Below are 24677 nucleotides of genomic sequence, written 5' to 3' on the forward strand. Positions count from 1 at the left end.
AATAAATGTAAAAAACATAATAAACTCAAATTTCTAATTTTTAGAAGTGAACTTTTTCATTTAATCCTATTAAGGTACTATATGGAGATTCAATTATCTTTGAAAAGATTAAAATTATACTCTTAAAATCAAAGAGAATTTTATTTTTGTGCGTACTAAAATAAAAGTTTGAATTATTCTAAAAGCTTCAACTGAAGTTAAATCTATCCATGCAAAATACAGTTCATAATTTAGGCAATTATCTAGCTAATTTAAGACACTGAAAATGTATTCATATGGCTTGGGCTCAATACTCTGGATAATTGACACATAAAATATGTATTTGTGTCAATAGCTACATTACTCCCTCAAATTTGTATCTCAATTTTCAGACCTCAAGCTAAGGAACAAAGAAATTTTTTGTACAGCTCATTTATAAAAGGGCTTTCACTGTGTTTTTACTACTCTCCACTGGAGCCGAAAGTCATTCCTTAATTCAATGATGAAGAGCTTCAGTAGTAATATAGTTTCCCACTCAGCGAGAATTACTATAGAAACAATCTACTATTTAGATGAATTTAATTAAAGGTTTTACAATGTAGCTAATGTTTACTATTGTCATGTGTTGGGAAGTTTCTTTTTTTAAAAGATTAACTTTGATGTAGGAAAAAAATCATGACATGGTTGCACACAGAGATCTGAGAAAATTTCAGTCATAGTTGCAACCAATTTCATGTCATATATCCCCCCTAGGATTTAGACAAAGTACATATTTCCAATAAAATTATTAGTAGATGAAAAAAAATATGCATTTGCCCTTCACTAACAATGGTTGGTAATGAGTGCCCAAATTGACATATCCACACCAGAGAGTCCCCCTGTGAGTATCATTTGGAAGATTTTGTTACCTAGCAACACCCAAATCAGTAACAGTCCTGATTCATACAGCATTTGTTTTTAAAACACTCCATCAAGAGTCCCTGTGAATGTAATCACTACATAATCATCCAAGATCAACCTAGGTCAAGATGTTATCACTTGCCCAGGACTTGAATGGACTCTTTAACTTAGCATTTGAAAAGGAAGAAATCTAACAAGGAGAAACAAAATGAAGTATGAGTAAATCATGGACTGATTTATGAAGCAGTTATTTTAAGCACATAGACACCTAATTAGGTACTTATTAATAATACTGGTATTAATAATTACTAATACTGTGTATTTGCTTTAATTTCCAATCCTTCCTCACTGAATGACTTTAACCTTGAGTGGCTAGAAGCAGCCCACCGCCTTGCCCTGTCTTCTGCCTTATCTCCTTATACAAATCCATGTTTTCTGCTTCTTTGCTCCCATGATGAGCTGACCAGGTTGGAAGCAGTGTCTCTCAGATTTCATCAGCATTTGTGAACATGTTTTCCCAAGTTCTCTGTTGCTGCTGCATCTCCTGTGATTACTCTCATGCTTTGCTGCGGCAGCAACTTCCTCCTCGCCTGCACCTACTGCCTTAGGACTCCTATTACTTCAGCTTTCAATTTGTTCTACACTCGTTGTCTTATTGTAGGATCTTGCTTTTGCTCTGTTATCTATCACCCTAGAAAATGTCACAAGACTCTTAGTTTTTCAGGGTATTACTGATCATACCTGCTTCTTTAAAGGGTCCCACATTTAGCTTCAGTTTTACTAGGTCAGTGGACTCCCTGGTGATCTTTTATTAATCACTAACTCCAGGACTGCACTGGCTACACTGGCCCATTTACCCTGCACTAATCAGGGCAGCCACTTTGTCAGTACAGAGTTCACACTGAATGGTACTTTTTCACAGGCCAGCTGGTAACTGCAGCCTTCTTTGACAAATTCTGGATTGTTCTAGATACCAACAAGTCAGTATCTTATACCTCTTTACATATTTACGAGTAGGAAAGACTAATCTCCTTGCAGGGTGCCTCTGTGAAATTTTCTCCCTAAAAAGAAAAGGCAGATATATAAATAATCTTCCCTCTTTCTCCCATCAAATTTGATCTTTTGCTCTCTGACTCATGGATTGAAAGCAGGTTTCTCTGCACATCCAGGATTACCTGGCTGGAGAAAATTCTCACACTGATTGTACAGCTTCCAATTTAAGTGTCTGACTTGTAAGTACTCTGACTTTAGAAAGGTACATTGGTATTAATTTACACATTTTTATTTTGTGTGATAACAGCTGATAGCAGACTTAATTCAGATCATAATGTTTTCACACCAAAAGATGGCTATCTCTCCCTCTCTGTACTGGACACTATGGCACTCAGCCCGGACAACTTCCTCAGAGCTGGAATAGCCCAGGTGCTGGAAATATTGACTGCTGAGGGTACACAGCTCCTCCTCTCCCTGGGAATTATTGTCAAAGGCAGAGAACTGCTTTACCCAAGATAATAAATGGCCTTTCCCATGTGGTTGCCAGTGACTGATGCAGGGGTACGAAGGCCAGATACCCTGGCTTCAACTGGGCAGGACTCTAAAGGGCCATCCCCCTTCCATAGCTACCCAGAAGATTGGCTGAAGCTTCAGTTGCATACGAATGGCAGTTTAACTGTCTCTTCCCAATCCTGTTTTCTTAATACATATATCTCCTGAGAGTACTCCCCATTAACCTTTTGCACAGTCTGTTTTCAAGTATCTAATCTAAAACATCCTCCCACCACCCCTAATCCTTTGTGAGGGGAACAATCTCTACTTATAGCCTTCACAACACTCCTCCACTCAACTTCCCTAAACACACACACACGCACACACACACATACACACAAACACACGTGCGCAATCTCTCCTTAACCCATTATAGTCTCTAGTTTGCATGAGTGCTTGAACTTAAGTTTTTCCGTACTTTTTAGTTCATCATTCAACTAAGCAGAACTAAGCAAGAGTCAAATGCTTCTAATATATTTAATTGGGTTGTAGTCATAAAATTATTACATAAAGTTCTAAGAGTTTGTAGAAATGATGAGAAATTGAATCAAAGAAATAATTGGGAATTTGCAGTTATATTGTGAGGAAATTCACCGATTAAAAACAGATGAAGAATTTTGCAGAAATATTTGTTTTTATGCAAGAACTCTGATTGTATCTAATATTCCTAGATATATTTTTAAGTTAGAAGAATTGTTTGAGGTCAAAAACTGGTGCAATCATTTTCTTCCAAATTCTAGTGCATGAGAACCAGTTCCCACAGGAGAGGAGAGACAGAAAGAGAAAATGATGACTGTTCAGATTGCTGAGGTCTGTCAAATTGAAAAAGTTTGATGATGTCATTTTCTAGAACCCCATTACCACAGGAAATAGGGTAGAAGTGTAATTGGGATAATTACAATTTTATGAGAAATGCAATTAGCACAAATGTGTAAACAAAGAAACTTAAAACTGGAAAGAATATCAAGAATCAATTAATCCTATGGAATCCTAGGGGAGGTCAATGTGGAAGGACTTTGAGTGAGGGAGGGCAAGTTTGTTACTTGACCTCTGAAATAATCAGCAAAAGTTTGTGTATGCATTATGTACATTTATTTAGATGAAAGAGTAAGGATTTTCATCAGATTCTCATATAGATACTTATGACCAAAGAAAACACCAAATCTTGGGAAAAATTGAAATTAAATCAAGGAAACTGCTGTTTTATTCTGACTTTACATGATTTCCCATTTGACTTTGACCAGATATTTAACATATTTGCATATATAGATTGGAGAGATAATTCTAGGCTATTAAAGAAGAAAAAGATGGCAAGATCTTTTGGATAAATAAAAAAAAATATCGCCATTATGGATAAATAAAAAGCTCTTAGTTCACTATGGCACATGGGTACATAGAAACATGAAGATGCAGCTTCTAAATTTGTATTTGGCAGCTTCATAAAAGTGACATGTCATGAGAAAGACATTATAGTAGTAATTATAAGTTTATGTGTGCTAGCAACTATATACCTTCTCAGATGAAAATTGTGTTTAAACAAAAGTAGTTTACCAGTACTTGTAATTCTTTCTGGTAATGCATAAAAGTGTGTAAAAAACCTTATTTTTTTCAGCTTTATTAAGCATTTTAATAGATTATAGACTAAATAGTAGCTATTTTTATTATTCAAGTTAGAATAAAATCTGAAGACTTACAAGAATGGTTTTCAGTGTTAAGATCCATAACCAGATTACACTCATCTATGTTTTATATTTCATGCCTGAAAGTGCTAGCATTGAGCAAAATTATCAATGTGTATTCTTTCCGGATGAACTACAGTTAGACAACTAAATCTGTAATGCAATATAACATGGTCATATTAACCTAGTGATGCAGAAAAGACCATCTGTGCCACATTGGATATGACTAAACTATAGGAACAAACTAAATGCCTTGTGTGGTCATTAATTTAAGAAAGCCAGTGAATTGTTTTTAAAGGAGGAGGTTAATGTTCCTGATGAAGAATGAATATATGTAGGCATTGACCTTCAGTGCATTGTAATAAGCTTGCAGAATTGATTTTTAAACTGCTTTAAAACTCAATTTCATGTACATTAAAAACTAATCAAATGACTTTGATGCAGTTCAGTGATTTTTAACTTGGCAATTTACTTGGGAATATAAAAGTTTTTAGTAGAAATATGTAAGAATGCTTGCAAACAGTTATCATGATGCACTGTTATTTAATCTTCTTCACACAGACTGGTTACTCTCATCTTTGTTTTATTAATCCAGAGTTTGATGTTAAATGTCTGTGCATTGTATCATGGTTTTTACTAGAGAGATAAATTCTATTTCAATTGTATTTATCACTGTTAACAGCTAAACCACAAATGAAAGTTTACAATAATAAATTAGCTTACTTAATTCTCACATCTTCTATAACGGGTTATATTAGTACGTTTCTGTTTCTTATAACAAAATACCTGGAACTGGGTGATTTGCAAGAAAATAAAATTTATTGCTTACAGTTTGGGAGGCTGGATGTTCAGGGTCCAGAGAACACCTCCAGTGAGGTAACTCTTTGGTGGTGGCTTTACAGTAATGCGGGAGTCTCACATGGCAGAAAATGGTGGAGCAGAGAGAGAGACTCTTCTGTGCTCTCATTTTAAAGCCCTCAGAACCATGCCCACACCCACCATTATTAATCCATTCACTAGGCATAGTCTTCAGAATCTAATCAACTCTTCAAGGCCCCATCTTTCAATTACCTAATAGAATTTCCCCCCTCTTAGCAGTCACAGTGGGGATCAAGCTACAAATACATAAAGCTTGGGGGACATAATCTATATCATTCTACCCCTGGCCCCCAAAGTTTCTGTCCTTCTCATGGTTAAATACATTCATTCCGTCCCAAGTCTTAACTTGTTTCAACTCAAAAGTCCAAAGTTCAAAGTCTCATCTTTGAAATCAAAGCAAATTATCTACCGCCAAGATACAAGGGTGAGACAACATAGGGTTCATATTCCCATTCAAAAGGGGAAAAATAAGTTAAACGAAAGGAGTAACAGGTCCTAAGCAAGTCTGAAACCCAGCAGGGCAGGCATTAAATCTTAGCGCTGGCAAGTCAGTACCTTGTCTTCATGGTCCATGTCCTCTGCACACTGTTCCAGGGATCCCCAAGTCCTCAGGCAGCTCCACTTCTTTGGCTTTCTTGGTCTGAGACCACACTTCAGCTCTTGCAGGCTGGCATTGCACACTGGTAGCTGTACAGATCTGGGGTCTCCATGATGGTCCACTTTCACTGCTTCATTAGGCATGGACTTCATGGGGTTTTTCTGCTGCAACTCCAACCCCACATTTCCTATTGGCATTGCTCTAGCAAAGGTTCTGTGCGGTAACTCCATCCCTGTGACAGATCTCTTCCTGGGCCCTAGGCTTTTCCATACATCCTTTGAAATTAGGGTGGAGGTTCCCAAGCCTGCAGACCAAACACTGTGTGGACATCGTAGGGCTTCTGGCTTGTAGCTTCCAAAGCTGTAGGTCTAGCCACACCTGGAGCCAATTTAGACACAGCTGGGGCAGCCAAAGCAACTGGGGTGCTGGTGTGGAGAGCAGCATCCCGAGGGGGCCCTGGGCAGCGAGCCCATGGAGGGTACCTCAGGCCTGTTATATAAGAATTTACAAAGGCAGTTTCAAGTATTTTGTTAAAGGCAACAGGAACAGACTGATACACAGGTATTTTACAAAATATTCACTAGATAATGAGAAGTTTGAAGACACTTCTGCGTTTACTCTAGAATCAGAATTGTAGCAATAAGAAACTCTATAAAAGGTGAAATTAGCAATAAGAGATGTATCAGGTATACAGAGTATGGTATACAGTTCGCCATTTCCATGAGCTATTAAGTTCTACTTAATCAATCATTTTTAATAAAAATGGGTCAATACAGTTTCAGAAGATTAAGATTCTGATTACAATGGCCAGAGAAATTAAATATTCTTGTTTTTCCACAGTCAAAATTGAGCACGTTATCAGCTCAGTTTAGAATCTGTTTGTTGAAATTCCTTTACCATGCTTGGGCATTCTGTCAGGGCTGGGACTCAATGTGACCAAAATAGACAGGGGTCCTGCCCTTAGGAGGCCTACAGTCCAGTGGGAGAGAGAAATGTTAGTCAGAGAATCAACAAGTGTTTGTTAACTGTGGTGAAGGCTACGAAGTGGGTGCCCTGGTTCAGAAGGAAAGAAAAGCTTCCTAAGGAGATAACTTTGGACCTAAAACCTAAAGAATAAGTGTAGTAAGCAGAGTAAAAAGGATCAAACAGAAGGACACCCTGAATCTGAAAGAAGCACAGGCCTCCAGAGAACTAAAAAGTCCGCGTGGCTGGATTCTAGACAGCAAGGAGGAGAGATGAAGCAGCAGGATGGAGAGTTTAATCTCCGTATCCAAACTGGGAAGTTATTCCCTACAGGGAGAGGGAGTGAGGGGTGAGATAAAGCAGTAGTCTACATGAGCAGATGTAAATTTTCTTAAAGATAAAATTATTATTATTTTAAGGATGGACAATAATTGTGCAAATGTGAAAAAGGATTCGCATCTTATTGCAAGAAATCAGGTGAACCATGATAGTAGCTTGGGCAGGAATTAAGAAAAGTAGAGATGAGAGAAGTGAAAACATTAAAAAGATATTTAGAAGGTAAAATGAATGCAATTAGGAGAATGATAATGATCAGATATGAAGGATGGGTGTGAGAAAGAGAACAATCTAGAATGGCCCTCAAGTCTCACTCAGGCTTTTATGACAGAAAGGATCGTGATGACATTCACTGGGGAAAAAGGCTGGGCCTGGAGGGACAGATCTTGAGAGTGGACTTGCTACGAGATTTTGAGGTGCCTTTAAGACTTCTAAATAGAGATATTGATGAATCCATTAGATATACGGGTTCGGAACTCAGAGGAGAGGTCTTAGCTGGAGACATTGGGTTAAAGACAGAATTGCGGAACTCCCTTGGCCATGGAGGTTCCTGTGGGGCTAGTGCTCAGTGCCCGGGAGCTCTTCTCTGTATGCTCACAGTCCCAGAAGCTGCCCCAGAGGTCACATGGCCCCCAGGACTTCGTCCCCAGTGGCTGTGCTGTGAGGAGTTCTGGCAGCTGCTGGCCGAGGAGTGCTTGGAGTGCCTGGGCAGCTTGGTGACCTCTGGGTGGAGACAGGAAGAGGGCTTCATGGAGTTGAAGTCTCCTGCTGGTAAATTCTGGCCCCAAGGGCTTCTCAGCATAGGGCCAGCTGTGGCTTCACCCTGAAGAGGCCTTATGTCTGATGGAGTGTGGTTCTATCCAGCTTTCCCACCAAGACCTGCCACTGTCTATCCAGGAAGCCTACCAGCTGCTGCTGACCAAGTTCACCATGACTTTCCTGCAGTACCAGGTCTCCAGCCACTGAACAGACTGGGCTGTGTGGTTCAGTGATTCCAACCATGCTCTATCCTGTCCCCTTTAGGAGAGGCAACTTAACTTGGATGGTGGTGTCCAGCGCTTGGAGGATGGGATGGCAATAAGAAGAGGAGGAGCTCCAGCGCTCCGTCCATTAACGAGAAGGCCAAGGGCCTGGAGAGCTCCCTGCAACCCGAGAGCATGACAGCCTCCAGCCCACCTCCCTGCAGCCAGAACAGCCGATGTCCACAGGAAAAACCCCAGGAGTCAAGCCCCATAAAGGACCTGGTTAGCCCCTTTCAGCTTCTGGGGTCCTGGGAACACTGCCCTGGCCTGGCAAGGGAGGGAGTGGGTTACACAGTAGAGAATGGAGTCAAGGGGGTTGGGAAGCCACACTGGATCTTTGAGTGGATCTCCTTCCCCAACATGGCTTCAGACAGCCACCACACCTTCCTGCTTGTCCTGGAGCCAGAAGCCAAACCATGAAAGAGAAGCTCTCCCAGCGGGAAAGGGAGAAACAGGAGGAGGCCTGGTACTTCCGGGAGGTTATGAATTCAGACCCTGAGGTGCAGCGCTGTTTCAGCCCACGGGACTGCAAGGATCTGCTGCAGAGGTGGTACGTCTGTGGGGCCGGCCTATCATCCCCTTGCTGAGCACTGGCCAGATGGATTCCCCAACTGTTGTCCTAGAGCATATTTCTGTGCTGCAGACAGCACACCTTGCTGATGGAGGTGACTGGCTGCTGAAGAAACCCGAGGGCTTGGAGATCAGCTTTGATGTTTACCAGGCTGACGTCGTGGCCACCTTCCAAAAGAACAACCGTGGCAAACCCTATGCCAGGATGTGCATTAGTGTATTTGATGCGTCTGTCCCAGCCTCAAGTGGTTGTCCTACCAGAGCTGGGATGTCCCTCTGATCTTTGCACTGGTGGATCATAGTGACATCTCCTTCTACAGCTTCCTTCTTACAGGACTTTATGCTACCCACGGGTGTGGAGTACTGGCCACACATCTCTGCGGGGCTGGAGCCTGCTCTGGAGGACCTGGACTGTCTATTCTCAAAAACCATCTCAGCTGCCTCCTGTACCCATACTCTGGCTGTAGCTGCAGAGGCCAATCTGGGCCTTGGCCCTGGGTGTCTGATACTTGCAAGAGAGTGAAACTGTGACCCCTCCCATCTTATTTGACCACTGCAGTGCTTCTAAGGCCCAGGCCTGAGATTACTGCCTTGCAATGACTCCCCCTTGGAACTCAGAATTAGACTTCAGAAATCCAGGAGGTGGGGCAGGAGAGAGGACTCTGAGAGGGTCCTGCTTCGTGTGATAAAGCCAAAGCCATTAAAAATAGATATCTTAGAAATAAATAAATAAATAAGGACAGAATTGAAAGTATGTGTGTAGATAAGAGCATCACTGGGAGAATACACTCAACTGGAGAAAAGTGCATGGGTTTTGAGAGTGTTCTTTCCTGTTTTAGAACCATCTTCAATGCATTGAGGAAGAGTTCATAGCAAATATATTAAAGATAATGGTGTCCATGTCATTTAAAGAATATAAGAAGATGGATAATATTATATCCCAAAGACACAAGCTGACTGACTAGAAGGGCAACGTGTAATTATTGCAATGGGATGAGGTGGACCCAAACTACTGCACTAGCGAAAGAAATTACAAACTTCACATTTTCCTGTAAACAATACTTAGAGAAGCTTTGAATTACAGATTGTTGTTTGAAATGTTTTCTCCTATCTTTCCTGTTTTTTTTTAAAGGTGGAAATTGTACTTCATTAGTTTTTTTCTTTTAATTTCTAAAAGAATGCGTGCTTGATATAACAAACAATAGAGATATATAAAAAAGACTGCAGTATATATCCCTTACTTCCAAACCCACCCACAGAACTAGTCAACATTAAAAGTTTGAATTGTATTCTTCCTCATCTTTCTCTGTTTCATATAAATTATATGAACAAATATAGGCTTTTGTTGTTTTTAATGAAAATAATACCATAAACACATGCAATCAAAACTTGCTTTATAACAATGCTATCTTTGAAACTTTTAATCACAGCATATGCATATCCTAATTTTTTAAGGATATCATAATATTCCAAAGTATAAAAATGCCATAGTTTATTCAACTGTTCTTCTAATAGATAATCCAATTGTTTCTAGTTTTTACAACTTTGCAATACCCTATGGGGTTGCTGATAAGTGAATTTTTTTCAATTTTATGGCTATTGTCAGATGACTTTCCAAAGATGTTGTAGCAATTTGCAATCCCACCATCAACTTGCCAGAAAACTCGCCAGCATTCTTTTCCAGCACTAGATGTTATGCTTTTTTTCATTTACTGCTAAATGGAAGAATGGAAAAATGAGATTCTCTTGTTTTAATTTGCAGTTTTTACTACCAGTGAGTTTATTTAGCTAATATTTTAATCTTTAATGTAATCAATGTTTATGGGTATTAGCTAATATTTAAAATGTTAATACCTACCCTTTAATGTTTATATTTAGTTGCCGTTCTGTGCATCATCCACTCCATACCATACTTTCATATTTTAGAACAACAACAACAATAAAAAGAAACAGGAAAAAGAAATTCATATCTTTATAATACATCTCTCTTTGAAACCAAAAACCTTTCAAGAATTCCACATGGAATGAGGAACCTCTCATACACAGTTGACCCCATTGTTCTCACCCAAACTTGACTCACAATATTATTAATACAAACCTTCTAGATATTACAGGTCCACTCCTTATCCCACCTCACTTCCTTCCCTCCTACTCCTAATACATTAACTCCCATCACACACACTCATACATGCTTATACACTATACTTATTCTTGCATTTGTTCCTTGACATATGATGCCCCATCCCTTATTTTTCTATCTAAACTGTGTTCATGCTTCAAATTCTCTAGAAAAGTGGATATATAGTAGATATATATTTTTAGTGTGTTAAAACTAAAAGTCTCCTATCATCTAAATAATGCTTTCATGTCACTGGAGTAATCATTAAAAATGTGATAAAATTATTTTTCTATTTTCTTACTACTTATAATTCATACTGGTCTTAGAGAAGTTTTCTACAATGTCCCTCATTCCAAGTGTAGCTAACTTAAGTATTGATGGATAATTCTTTTTATGTGGTATTTAAATATGAGTCAACAATGTTTGTTTTTATTAAATGATATATTAAAAAATATTCATGTTCCTACCACCCAGCTTCATTAGATCTCAGCATTGTCTTATTTGCCTCATATTCTTTAAAAAGAAATAAAACATTATGTATAAAAAAAAAATAAACAATATATCCTTTGTCTTCTAACAATGTTCTTTTCTGTCTCCATTTGTAGGGAAACTTTTTGGGTTCAAGTTCCCTGGTCTGAGAGTTCTCACTTACAGAAAGCAGTCCTTACCCCAGGAAGACCCTGATGTGGTAGTAGTTGATTCATCTAAACACAGTGATGATTCAGTAGCCATGAAGCACTTAAAGTCTCCTACAAAAGATAGCTGCAGCCCCTCGGAAGCAGATGATACAAAAGCCTTGATACAGCCCAGCAAATGTTCTCTCTTGGTGAATATATCTGGACCTCTTGACCATTCATCTCCCAAAAGGCAATGGGACCGACTCTACCCTGACATGCTGCAGTCAAGTTCCCAGCTGACTCATTCCAGATCAAAGGAAAGCCTTTGTAGTATACGAAGGGCATCTTCAGTTCATGATATAGAAGGATTCAGTGTCCACCCCAAGAACATATTCAGAGATCGACATGCCAGTGAAGGTATGTCTGATTTTTTTAAAAAAATATGAAAAGTATATTAATGGGTAATGAAAGGTTATTCCCACATTGTTTTTCATTTCGACATTAATCCTTATGCGTTGGGGAAGGAGATGTGATTAAAGGCTATTAAAAATATGAGTCCTATATTTTACTGATTGTTACTGATTTCCTCTTTGAACCCCAGTGAGTAATTTAGATTTTTCGAGCTTTTTTATTTGTATTTCTGAAATGGCATGAAAACCATTATCTGCCCACCTCATGGAGTGCTAATTAATTAATGCTTAATATAAGATGTGCTTAGATGATGAACACTATCATCGCAAGCATAATTAATTCTGCTGCACTTAGCAAATGGTCACTCCCTGGAAAGAAATAATGCCATGCCGTAACAAGACTATTTTATTGATCAACTCTTTCCAAATAAGGAGTTATGAAATGCACTGACTGATCAGAAAGCTATAAACTGACAGGAGTGGGAGACGGGAGTGGGGAGCAAAAGGTTTAAGAAAAAAAAAAAAAAAACTAAAAGTCCTGATCTCAACAAAAACCAACCTGAAAAGCCAGATCAGAATTCATTTATTTCTCTCTGGCCTCCTTATGTTCACATTCTTATACTAGAAAGTATCATGCTTAAAAAGCAACAACAGAAACAATTCATCATTAACACACTAATGGATAACATTGGTTGGGTATTTACTATTACTCTGTGTAAGTGCTTGACATATGTCAACTCTTGTGTCGTTTTCATACTCTGTAAATTAGTAACCATTTTTAAACCACATTTTATAGATGAGTGAACTGAGGTTTAGATATGTTAAATAAACAGCTGGCCCAAGGATACAGAGCTAATCAGTGCCGGAGCCTGGCTTCAATCCCAGGACTTCCTGTCACCAGAGTCCACAATAGAATCCATGCAATGTTTTTCCTCCCTCACTCCTGCTCTGTGAAGCCCTGTCATAGGAGCATCTGTCGAGTCCCCGAACTTTCCCCAGGGAGAATCAGAATACCCTGTACGGATACATCAGTCCTACTTTTCTGACTCTCGCAGATTTGGCTTCTTGGGAAGCTTGCTATCCTTTCTCTGGTATTCATTTCTTCAAGTGCCATCACCCCAGACCCCCGCGCTGCTGCTAGATTTTTTTTTTAAAAACATAATCCTTAGTATGGAGTACTTAGGCACTTTGTCAGCTGAACAGTTATTTTTCAAGCCTCCTTTCTAGCCCCTGTAAGTCTCCTTCCCCTACTATATACTCTATTCTACACCTGTACAATTTGCCTTTTGCCAAAAATGTATCATTCATTTTCTTGCCTCATTACTTTTCTCTGCCTGGAATACTCTTCCCCACCTTGTCCCAGCTCACACTACCGCGCAGCTGCAGGGACTTATTTTCTCCTTCCCAAACCAGGAGAACTAAATCATTTCACACCTGAGTGTGCAAGCATATATTATAACATTTATTACATCCTATATTTATTATGCATTATATGTCTACCATTTTTGTTAGATGTGCAAGCAAACAATTATGTTGCTGTGAGCACCTCCAGCACAAGAGCTCTGGCATAGTTAGCTCTGCAGACTTAGTACCTGGCGCCGTCGTCTACTTCTTGGCAGATACTCAATAAATGTTGGTGTGACATTGAGAGGACCGTGCTCATAAATTATGTTCCAAAATCACACACATCAGAAAATAATAAGTTATCTTTCTCTATAATACTCTGAATGTGAACCAAGTCTTAGGACTGAATCATGTGGAGGATCCGTATCTGAAGGGCACAGTGAAGTAGAGAAGGCAGAGGAGGTGAAAGAAAATGAGTTGGCAGGGCACAATTCAGAGAGATAAATCAATATCTCAGAAATAGAAAGAACAGTTTTCTATAAGACAAGTTGGAGAAACAATGTACTTTAAAAGAGCAATTAGTGCATCCATTCTAATCTGCGTTCCAAAGAAGGTCAAAATAAAAAGGAAAGTAAAATCAAGGACAATTCCCAAACTGAATAATCATTTAAGGCCCTACACCACCTAGTAATGACAGACTATTTCCTGACAGGTTTAAACCTCTGTAATTTAATCTTTGAGCACTGGGTCCTATGGCTGAACAGCAATAAATCCAATATGGTAATTCAACTGAGCAACATATGTTTTAGTTAGTCTAGTTAGTGCAGTCATTTTCAGCAATCATAGTGACTTTTCAGCCATTGCCCTTTCAGAGATCAGAGAGAACCTGATTTATATATAATAACATTCAGAAATAATAAATTTGAAGATCAAACTAATACATAATCAATGCATTCTGCAGACAGCCTGTGTTTTGACAGTCGTGCTGAGTAGTTTAGATCATATTTTATAATTTAACTTTATTGTTTTTAATTTATGTTATCTCCACTTAGTACATAGTTACTCATAAAATTGTGGGAAAGGATGATTTAATGTTTTTGGATTTCTCAGTACAGGTACTATACATGGACACTTGGTGCTAACATCATTCTAAATTTTCCTCTCCCACCCAAGCTAAGCTATTTTCAGAAAATGTATCACTTTTGTGCAGATGCTACAGTCGATGTGTGACTATAGATTGATAAATTCAGAAGGTATTTTGTACTTCGGCTTTAGAGAAATTTTAGCTACAAAATCATTGATTAGCATAGAACAGACCATACCTCCTTAGGCTACATAATTTGATAAATTTTAGAAACTGAGTAATTGATAAGGGAAGATAAAAACACCTTTTAAAACTGATTTTAGTTTTATGAATCCATGTAACTAGTTAACAGGTTAAAACCCACATGCACCTGATTTTGAATTCAGATTGTCTATTCATTCAAACAGACAAACTTCCTGCTATGTAGGCTGTCTTTTCAGAACTTCTTTGCAAATATATTAGTGCATAATATTTTACATTATCCTCTCTCATTTTATCCACATTATCAAGTACCTTAGAAGTGTACTTCTCAAACCATCGGTGGTGAAGGATCAGAAATTTTTTTCTACTCTATCGCGGACTGCTACATTTGTAAATACAATAAAAATACACTACTTAGAAAAACAAAATTTTAAAAATAGGCATACAAATATAAACCCCAATTGTTTTATTATTAGATTTAGGAGACATATTACTCTGTTAAATTGCTATAAAAGATTTTAAATACTTATTCTAATTTCTGCACTTACATTGCCATGGAAGAATAACAAGCCGATCTCAGCTAGTACCAGGGAACAAACTCCACACTCTGCCTTGGAATGTCAAAGCAGCATTAACTGCATAATGTGACTTCTTGCTAGTTTTCTTGGAATTTGTTAATCTTTATATATAATGTCTAGGTTTGGTGAGTACAGTTACCATTTTTAACTACTTGCAAGCAGTTATTACTTTACTAATCGGTTTTGGACCCAGCTTTTGAGGGAGATGTTAATTCTATGTAATCGGGATCTTGTCTGCTATCCCTGTTTCCTTTTTGTGATTCCCTCAAAGAGGGAAGAGAGTGATCATTAAGGGTCACAATTTTATTTATGTATCTCTGTGCAATGCAGTGTCTCCTCTAGCAATTCAGTGTACCACACAATTGGAATTACTTCATTTGTAAGCTTTGAAACAATTATGATATATTCCAAGGTTATAAATGTCCCCAGTGTTAGCATAGATGTCAACAAAATGTTGAAAAGATTTTTTTCACATCTTGGATATATTTGAATGGTTTTGATATGACTTAATTTGTTTTAAGCTCATGTGTTTCAAAGCTAGTAATGCATATTTTGTTAGTAGCAAGTATGTAACATCTAGACTGCTACATCTCAGTATAAATTTGAAAGCACTCCACCCTAAGATTTGAAAACAGCCCATTTTAATATAAACAAATATTTTAAATATTCTGGTTACTGTACTGAGTGCATTACAACACATAACTAAAAAATGTTCACATTCCCTTTAAACAGTCAAATCTTTCATTAATTTCTTGCAATTATTTTTAGCTAAGAATAGCTCTTTGAGTTATATTTGCTATTTTCAAAGTATACATTGAAGAACATTTGGGGTGTAGGAGGTAGTTAATAAAATTGTGATTAATAATGCAAGTTGGTTTATTAAGGTAAACTATTATCTTAGAAACATTTTTCCTTGTTAACATACTAGTTTAGATTATACAAAAAAAATTACTTAACATGAAAAATGTTGTGTAGTCTTTGATATACTGTTAAGTGATGGTTGAGGAGACACTAAATTGGCTTCTGACAAGGTTGAAAATTATTGTCACAACTGCAGGCAGCTGGGGATGTCTTTCTCCAAACTGCCATAATTATTAAATCTCTACCTTAGAATCCATTTAAATTAAATGAGATAAATGTTCCACATATTTAAACAAGAATGTGTATTATGGAAGATATTTTTAGTGTCTGTATTTTACTTGGCGGAATAGAACCCTGTTCATTTTAATCAGATAAATTTCCCGTCTTTGATTCTGTTTTTTCTAATTGTTTTTGCAGAGGTAATTCAGTGTATATAACTTAATTTCAGTCTTCATATTTCTCTCTCTTTTTTATCCTCATGTGCTCAAAACAGACAATGGTCGCAATGTCAAAGGTAATGTACGAACACTAACTTTAACATCTGATGCACCAAGTGCCCCTTTACTTGGCATGTTAACTTGCCTGCTGTATGCCCTGTTCAATGCAACATCTTCATGCTGCCCTTAGCTAGTCCAGGTGCCTGGTGGAGACATCATGGCTTGATTTTGCTGGAGACATTACTTTCTCAGCTGGGTCACCAAAATGACTACGAATTCCTTTTTCCTGCAAGAAATGTAAGCCTAGGTTGACAGCGAACACTTCCTAAGTATTTAAATCATTTGGAAAGAAACAGATATCAAGCTAAATATATTCCAATGTAAAAGAGGCACATAAGCCTATTTCCAAAAAAAACATTTTTTTTTTTTTTTAGTACATGATTAAAATAAGCAAAGTGATAGATTGACAGCATCACTTCATTTGTTCCTCTTTTGTTTCCTTAAAACTAGTTTCACGTTCCTGGATGGCAGGGGGTATGGTTTTAAGCTTACTGTAGTAGTAAACTGTACATGCATGATAGTCATTTTCTAATTTTCTATATTATATTTCAACCATTTTTAATTGTGTTCTATATTAGTCTGAAGTCACTGGCATGACCTACAGCTACTGGGCAATACTCTGCATTAATCTGAATTTGGCAAAAATTTGAAATTCACTTCTGTTTTCTACTATATGACGGTAGATCACGAAACATAATCATATTGTTCTCATCAAATTGAAAATTGTTTGGGCTTAGTCTTTTAATATCGGCCATGTATGCAAACTACAATCATTTTGTCTCATTTGCTGTGGGTGCACAAATGGTGACAGTGACTCATTTTGTGCATGCGTGTTGCATGAACGCGTCTCCACCAGTAACCATAATTACTCAGAATTCACTGTTTTGGCCTCTTCTGTATGTCTCTGGTATATTGACCACTGTGTAGTTTTGTATCTTGATTTCTCAATTGCTTCCTTAATTAATTCAGAGCTGATGATGGTTATGAATTAATAGCACTAGAGACCAAAGATGTTTTCTGGGCAGCAGCCTAGAGTAATTTTAAAAAGAGACATTGTGACAGTTTTCCCTCTACTCCACCCCAATTTTATTTTGTAAGCATTTCAAAAAGGGTTTGTGCAGGTGACCTCCAACAGTGGGACTGGATTTCATCTATGTGATTTTCCTGTTTGGCCCATCCACTTTGAGATTTCTGAAAGGGAGCAAATTAGTGCCAGCTGTGGGTAGCAGTTTGCATTGTCATAATTCTGAATGTCACCTCAAGAAACAGGATGCAATCAGCTCTTGCCAACTTGCCTGTGTGAAGTATGACTGTCTTCAGGATTTAACAATTAGCAGTAAATTAGTAGACATTAATTTTCCAGCTTTTTTCATGCATTGAAAAATGAAACTAGTTTTTTCTCAATAAATATAAAATTGGGCTTGCTTATCTTCCAAACTAGTAGTTCACATATTTGTCAAACTACAATAATTTTGTCTCATAAACAAATCCATTTAATCTCCAACATTTTTCTCAATGCCCCCCGTTTTTTTAATAGCAATAGTCTTTTAATAAAAATGTTCATTTTTTCTTACATAGATTTCAGATCACATCTCAATTTTACAGTCACAACTTAAAGTGCATAGTAGAATCATCAAAGTTGGAATTTAGGATTACAAATCTCTAAACCGGTGTAGAAAGTTTTCACATATTAATATTTATGAGGTTAAGCCCCCTAGTTAGAAAAATATTTCACAAACTTAATAAAATTTCATGTAAATACGCACCCCAAAGTTTTCATTATATTTTTCGGGCTCTGGTTGAGAACTATTAAACAATGTTTAAGTGTTTGCCTGTTCGAAATATTTACAGGGCAATTAATATACAATTTAGATACAGGACAATACATTATGTGTGCTTTTAAAATTTTTTTAACTTTGATTCTAAACCAGATTTAAATAAAAGATTAACAAATAATAGACATTTCTACAATGCTGTGTGTACAAAATGTATAATTACAATTATTTCTATATATAATTCAACCAAAAATAATTCTTTACCAAAATAAAATAAGTCAGGAATGCATTTGGAACATTTTCAAGAATGTTGAAGCCATTTCATCTGGCTTATTCCCTTCAGGTGAGGTGTTGGCTAAATCCCTTGCACAGGTGGTACAGGCATCTTTATCTCCAGAGGAAGCCATTCTTTAACTTTCTTGGGAAGTCTGTTATAGTGCCCATTACACAAAGAGCTAACCTAAGTTCTTCTTGCTGAGATATAATTTTCTTTCCCTTCATCTATCTTCAGTGGATAGAGATACTAGCTGGCTACTACTAATCTTGATGTAATATCACAATATAAAGAAAGCAAATTGCTACTCAATCTTTTCTTCTAAAACTAAAGAATTTCCACCTAACCTTCTTTCTTAGGATGAATTTTATTTTCCTTTAATACATTTTCTTAGCACTCTGATTCCTTAAAATAACATTTGAGATTTCTTTTTTTAAAGTGTAACCCATTATGAAAGAGTAGAAAAGCTATTTCAAATAAGTTGTGTGTTCTGTATATATATGTATTATAATTTTTAAGAATTTCTCTAATATGAAAGGGATATCTAATCCTATCTCAATCACTCATAAACTGATTTTCAACTCAAATTTAGTGGATTCTCTGCCTATTCTGCTTTCCAAGTTATCAATAAAAATGTATTGCCCTACTTAGTAAGTAAGTCATTAATACAATTTTACCCCTCTGTTGCTTCCACTTCCTTATTATCTCAAGTAATCGTGCATCCCTACACTGGTATGTTCAGTTTCCAGTTTGTCTATGAATGTGTCATACAAGTCAGAAACAAAACTACTTTTGATATTTGCTACAGATTTCACCTCCTCTCACTGTGAAATCTATCAGACTCATAAAGAAAATACATCGATCTGATATACCTTGTTTCTCATAAGCTACATTGGCCATTACCCAGTACCTTGTGATCTTATAAGAATTTTCAAATTGATTTTCAATGTTGACAGTTTTCTTCTGTAAATTATACTCATGTCATTCATTGAAATAGACAATGTTGATATCAAATATGAATAATTCAAATAATTACTCTTTATGTATCTTTCCAATTGTTAAACTGGTTGCTTTATGCTTATGACAGTGTTCTTTTACAAAGTTTAATTACTAAACACTACATTTGCATTTTCTGTAAGGCACTTCATGAATTTAGATTTTATTAACCTTTAGCCAAATAAATTCAGTGTCCTAAAAAATAGTGTACAAAGATCCAATGATTTAAAAACAACCTTACTAATTTTGATTTCCTTCTTTCCTTTCTCATTCAGCCCTCAAGAACGATGATGTTAAAAAAAATTATTTTTGAATAAAATCTATCAGATATCCTTAACTACATTTTACATTTCTAGGATTATCTAAAAGAGAATATATTCCCTTTAGTATCTTGTAATTCATGATAAATTTAGATAACCTCATTATATAAATTTAAATATCTTTAATGTAAAATTCTTCCCAGTTGTTGCTTTAACCTGTAGCTTAATCTGTAAATGTAGGGTATATAGCTGGAAAATTGCTTACTGTATACTTAATCAGACACTGTAATATATTAAAGCTTTATCCAGCTATTAGTTTTGTCTACTTGGTTACCTGTTTTCGATCTTCTCCTACTACATTGAAAAATTTAATCTGATCATTCATCTTGCAAATATTTCTCTGAAAAACCTCAAGTCCTCCCATATAGTTTTGAGTTTTACATTCCCTTTTGTTAAATTTATTATTTCCCTTTATTTCTTCCCATTCATTTTCTTTCAGTTCATTTATTTTGTTTTTCAGGTTATTCTTTCTTTCATTAGAATTCTAAATCCCATCTGTTCATGATCACTCTCAGTGAGGATGCTTTTCACCTTTAAATCCTCAACCAAGGCCTTTCTGAATATAGAACTAGGAGGTAGGAAAATGTATTATGATTTCTAGTCCTTGATTCTTATTCCCTTTTGGGCTTACATTGTTTGCTTACATTTATAATTGGTGGAATAAGGATATTGTTAATACCTACCTTAGTTAGAGTTTTGGAAGTTTTTCATTAGAATTTAGATAGGTTTTAGAAGAACCTAAGTCAACACTGATCATCTTGCAGACTGTAAAAGACTTCTGCATATAAACATCTGCTTCAAAATAAGTAGAAAGAAGCACAGTGATCTTTGTTATACACGATGAAATAAATTGAAAATGTCTTATCTAAGTAGCACACAAATTATTTTAAGTAAAATTTTATTTTGCTGAATTCAGTAAATATATAGATTTAAAAGAAAATCTAGATTAACTCTCTAAGACTAAGATTTTTTTAAAAAAAAAAAGACCAGAGGAGCAGTTTAGAAGATTTTTACACCAGTAAATAAAAGAGACCAAAATAGCAACTGCAATGAAGTTGCACATTTTAAGGTCAAATCTGGATATGAAATTTTATTTATCAACCAGTTTCTCAATCCTGTCAGACCCAATGTCTCTTTTTTTCAACAAATATGTTGTTATGGTTATTTCACTATCCTGAAATGAAATTCAGAGATAATTTAACCTATTTCTCAAGAATCAACATGATTCTCTAACTGTAATATAAAGGAGAAGTATTATAAAAGTAGTTTATAATAGTAATATTGCTACACTAGAAGACATTACACAATAATCAGACATATAAAAAAACAGCTTTAAAAGCATTAAGGACATGAGAAAACATTCCATACAAGTACTGGATAAAATGTTAGGACAGGAATATAGGTGGACAACAAGATAAAAACCACCATTGGAGTCAATAATAATATTTGGACTTATTTATACATATATTTTTAAAGTGGGAAATAACCAGGATTGAATTATGAATAACATACAAAGAAAAACCAGGGAGAAAATGAGGAAGTATGATATTCTCATAAATGAACTGGCCCTTGCTTTTAAGTGTAGTGTCAAAATGATTCCCTATGTAATTAAATGCAATAGTAATGAATTGCACAGAAGATAGAAATCCCTAGACGTCAGGGCATATATTCATCATCTAATACTTAAAAAAGACCTTGCAAACCATAACACTTTGTTAAACGGTGGGAGATAGAAAATGAATTGGAAATTAAATGGCAATCAAGACAGTATAGAGAAGTGGTGGAAGATCTTTAGAGAGTTGTTAGAATGAAACTGAAAACCAACAGGCCACCCAAGACAAATAAATAATTTCAAGTGTTTAGTTTTTAACACATAGATTTCTTTCATTTCTTCACACATCCTTTTACACACATAGGAGGATAATAATATGAGCTATTCTGAAAGAAATTTTATTAATGATTTTTAGTGTGACTCCTGTCATTCTCTGCAAATTTAGTATTTGGTCCCAACACTGACAAAAGCAAACTCAAATCTCTTAACTTACATATTTGCACATGACAGCTACAAACACAGACTGTAACCTGAACCCCAAAAGTTTGTATTGGCTACTCAAATACCACAGAATGTAGCTCTAAGAATTTTCCAAAATGGTGAACAACTTTTGGTAAAGTTCTGAACAAAGCAATGTATAATCTTCCCTCTATATGGTTGTCATAGCTCTGGAAATTTCAATGTATATTAAAATCATATAAAAAGCACATTGTGCTGTTTATATTCAAACAGTTAGGTTCAAGGCTCAGGTCATTATAAACAGTCTCTTCATCTACATGAATGCCCCTTGGAACATATGAGACAATATTTCAAGGTGAGAGAACCATGACACCCAAATTCTCCCGTTATTGTAGAAACCAAATGTGCCCCATAAATGCCCCCTAGAGTGATGTACTGCCGTAGTTGAAACCATGTTCTTATAAGTGCAGCCAATTCTGTTGCATTTATTGGAACTGGTCACAAGGACAATCACACTACATTAACAGTGCCTTTCTGCCTATTAACATCATAAATGATTGTGTCCCCAAATTTTTGAACAACTCTGTAGACAATTTGCTACAGAAATACAACATGGAGAAGGGTGATATAGGAAGAGAATTGAAAGATGGGTTTAAGGGTTTTAGATACAACTTAATTGTATATCTGAGATCCATCATCTACAATCCCTCATCAGTATTCTCGTGTGCAGTTAAATTTCCTCAGGAGTGAAAAACCTACATTAAAAATGGGGAAAAGATAATGTCTAAAAAGTCTGAATTTCGAGCATATTTTACACGTTTTAAATATTTGGACATACGCCTGGAATGTAGCCATAGAATGTCTCTGGGATATGGTATAATAATTAGTGGTGTGGGGTAGAGACTTCTACACCCAAAGAGTGCAGTTTCTGTCAGAGACCCATCTGAAGGCTAGATGAACTTGGTGCCACTGTGGCTCTTATTTCTATCTGCGTTTTGTAAATAACAAAGAGAGTGAGGATCTGTACACAAATGAGGATATGGGAGACAATAGATGCCCAGAGAGCTCAGCGACATTTTTCACCTAGATAGGCTTTGTTATCATCATGGGTAAGACTCAGTGAATAAGAAAAAATGAAACAAAAAATACAGCATTTGTTAAATATATGAAAATTTTTATAAAATTACTTCAAACTTGTATAATAAACAAATATAAACTTTTATAAATAAATATAAAGTAATTTTTCCCCACAGTAACTATGAACAATGATGGGTATTGTTTTCTTAGCGTAATATTTGATCTGAGTTGATCGATTATGTGGTCCAACACACAATCTATAAGTCTAATTTTAAAGTGCTTTGTGTTTCAACTACATTTTGATCTCTAAAATGTGTTAATTTTATTCTGAACAGCAAAAAAAATAGCATAAGGTAAAATGTGCTGACTAGCAAGTTCATTTCTGCTGTTTGCATGTTTTTTGTTTTTGTTTTTGTTTTTGTTTTTGTTTTTTTAAGATGACCGGTAAGGGGATCTTAACCCTTGAGTTGGTGTTGTCAGCACCACGTTCTCCCAAATGAGCTAACCGACCATCCCTATATAGGAATCCGAACCCAAGGCCTTGGTGTTATAAGCACCACACTCTCCCGAGTGAGCCACAGGCCAGCCCCAGCTGTTTGTATGTTTTAACCACTCACTGGGCACAAAAATAACGACTGTATAACACTATCGGCTCAGGATTTTTATAAAATTCTTCCTGATGTTAATTTTTATGAGCTAATAGTGTAAGTATGATCACCCATTGCACAAGAAACTCCTCAGAACATTACCTGATTCATCTCAAAAGAAGATGAAGCTGGTCAGAATACTCACCCTCAACAAGGGGACCAGAAGGCTTGGCCTTTTACCAAATTATCTTTGTAAGAAAGGAATATGAGAACCAACTAGGTACTACCAACCCCAGACATGTCCTGTTACCTACATATGGTCACTCCTATTATAAGCTATGTTTGCCAGTGCATTCTTGTATGATTTTTATAGTGGCTTTTCTTTTCCTCAGAAAGTGGTCCACTTTAAACCTAAGTGAAAGAAAGAAAAGAAAGGAAAGATTTTAAAATCCTACACAGGATTCTAGAGTTTTCAAGAGTGTAAACACACACACACACATACACATGCACAAACAAATGGCCTTTTGCCATTCTCAGCTTTATCTGTAACTCCTTCATTCAAGCTTAAATCTTCTAGAAGCTCTGTGGTGCATCTCATACAGGTAGTGAAAACATATGAAGAACCCAGCTGGCTTGTCACTTCTCAGTGACACAGAAAGGGGAGCAGCATAAAAAACTCATTCTGAAATTTTATGGCCAACATGATTTTAATCATCGGCAAGTCCTTCCTTGAATAATCCCCAGATTATAAAATGAAATTTATGAGAAACTTCGAAGGTAGAATTTCGCCAATAACAGGGAGTGGAGTTTTTGTTGTTGTTGTTATTATTATTATTATTATTACTATTCCAGTCCTTACTGAAAGAATCCAATTAACATCAAAGCAGCCATTTGCTCTCGGGGTGCACTCCCAAAACCCAGTCTTTTCCTCAGATACTAACATGCTGCTCCCTGCAGCAGAAGGTGACCCTAAGCCCTGTGTTCAGGTATCAGCTGGCTGCATCAGAGTCACATTGGTCACAGATCATTAGTAGGGCATTCAAGACCATTTCCATTTTCTATTTTTTCTGATATTACTCTTAAAATACTTTTTAATTTTTATAGGGCCTTTTAACCATATCAAGTCAAGCCTCTTGGGATCCACGTCGGATTCAAACCTCAACAAATACAGCACCATTAACAAGATTCCACAGCTCACTCTGAATTTTTCAGACATCAAAACTGAAAAGAAGAATACATCCCCTCCTTCCTCAGATAAAACTATTATTGCCCCCAAGGTTAAAGATCGAACACACAATGTGACAGAGAAAGTTACACAGGTAGGACACTATTTTATTATCAATTTCAACTGTGTTTTGAGGTTCTTTTTGCACCATTAAACATATTCTTTTTCTTATTAATGACTATCAATAGAGGAAAGACATGTATTTGTACTCCTATTTATCCTGAGATATT

General features: G+C 36.4%; 1 protein-coding gene and 1 pseudogene across 2 annotated transcripts in view; both read left to right on the forward strand.

The window, feature by feature from the left end:
* The window catches only part of KCNH7 (potassium voltage-gated channel, subfamily H (eag-related), member 7), a 504650-nt gene that overhangs the window by 331158 nt on the left and 148815 nt on the right, over positions 1-24677 (forward strand). For both annotated transcript variants that reach the window (XM_008579962.1, XM_008580673.1), the window contains exons 4-6: positions 11196-11624; positions 16179-16199; positions 24327-24541. In XM_008579962.1, coding sequence (XP_008578184.1) covers positions 11196-11624; positions 16179-16199; positions 24327-24541 — 665 coding nt within the window. The remainder of the gene's footprint in view (positions 1-11195; positions 11625-16178; positions 16200-24326; positions 24542-24677) is intronic.
* On the forward strand, positions 7420-8994 carry LOC103606158 (annotated as a pseudogene).

This window comes from Galeopterus variegatus, unplaced genomic scaffold (genome assembly GCF_000696425.1).
Source record: "Galeopterus variegatus unplaced genomic scaffold, G_variegatus-3.0.2 Scaffold1, whole genome shotgun sequence".
NCBI classification, from domain to species: domain Eukaryota; kingdom Metazoa; phylum Chordata; class Mammalia; order Dermoptera; family Cynocephalidae; genus Galeopterus; species Galeopterus variegatus.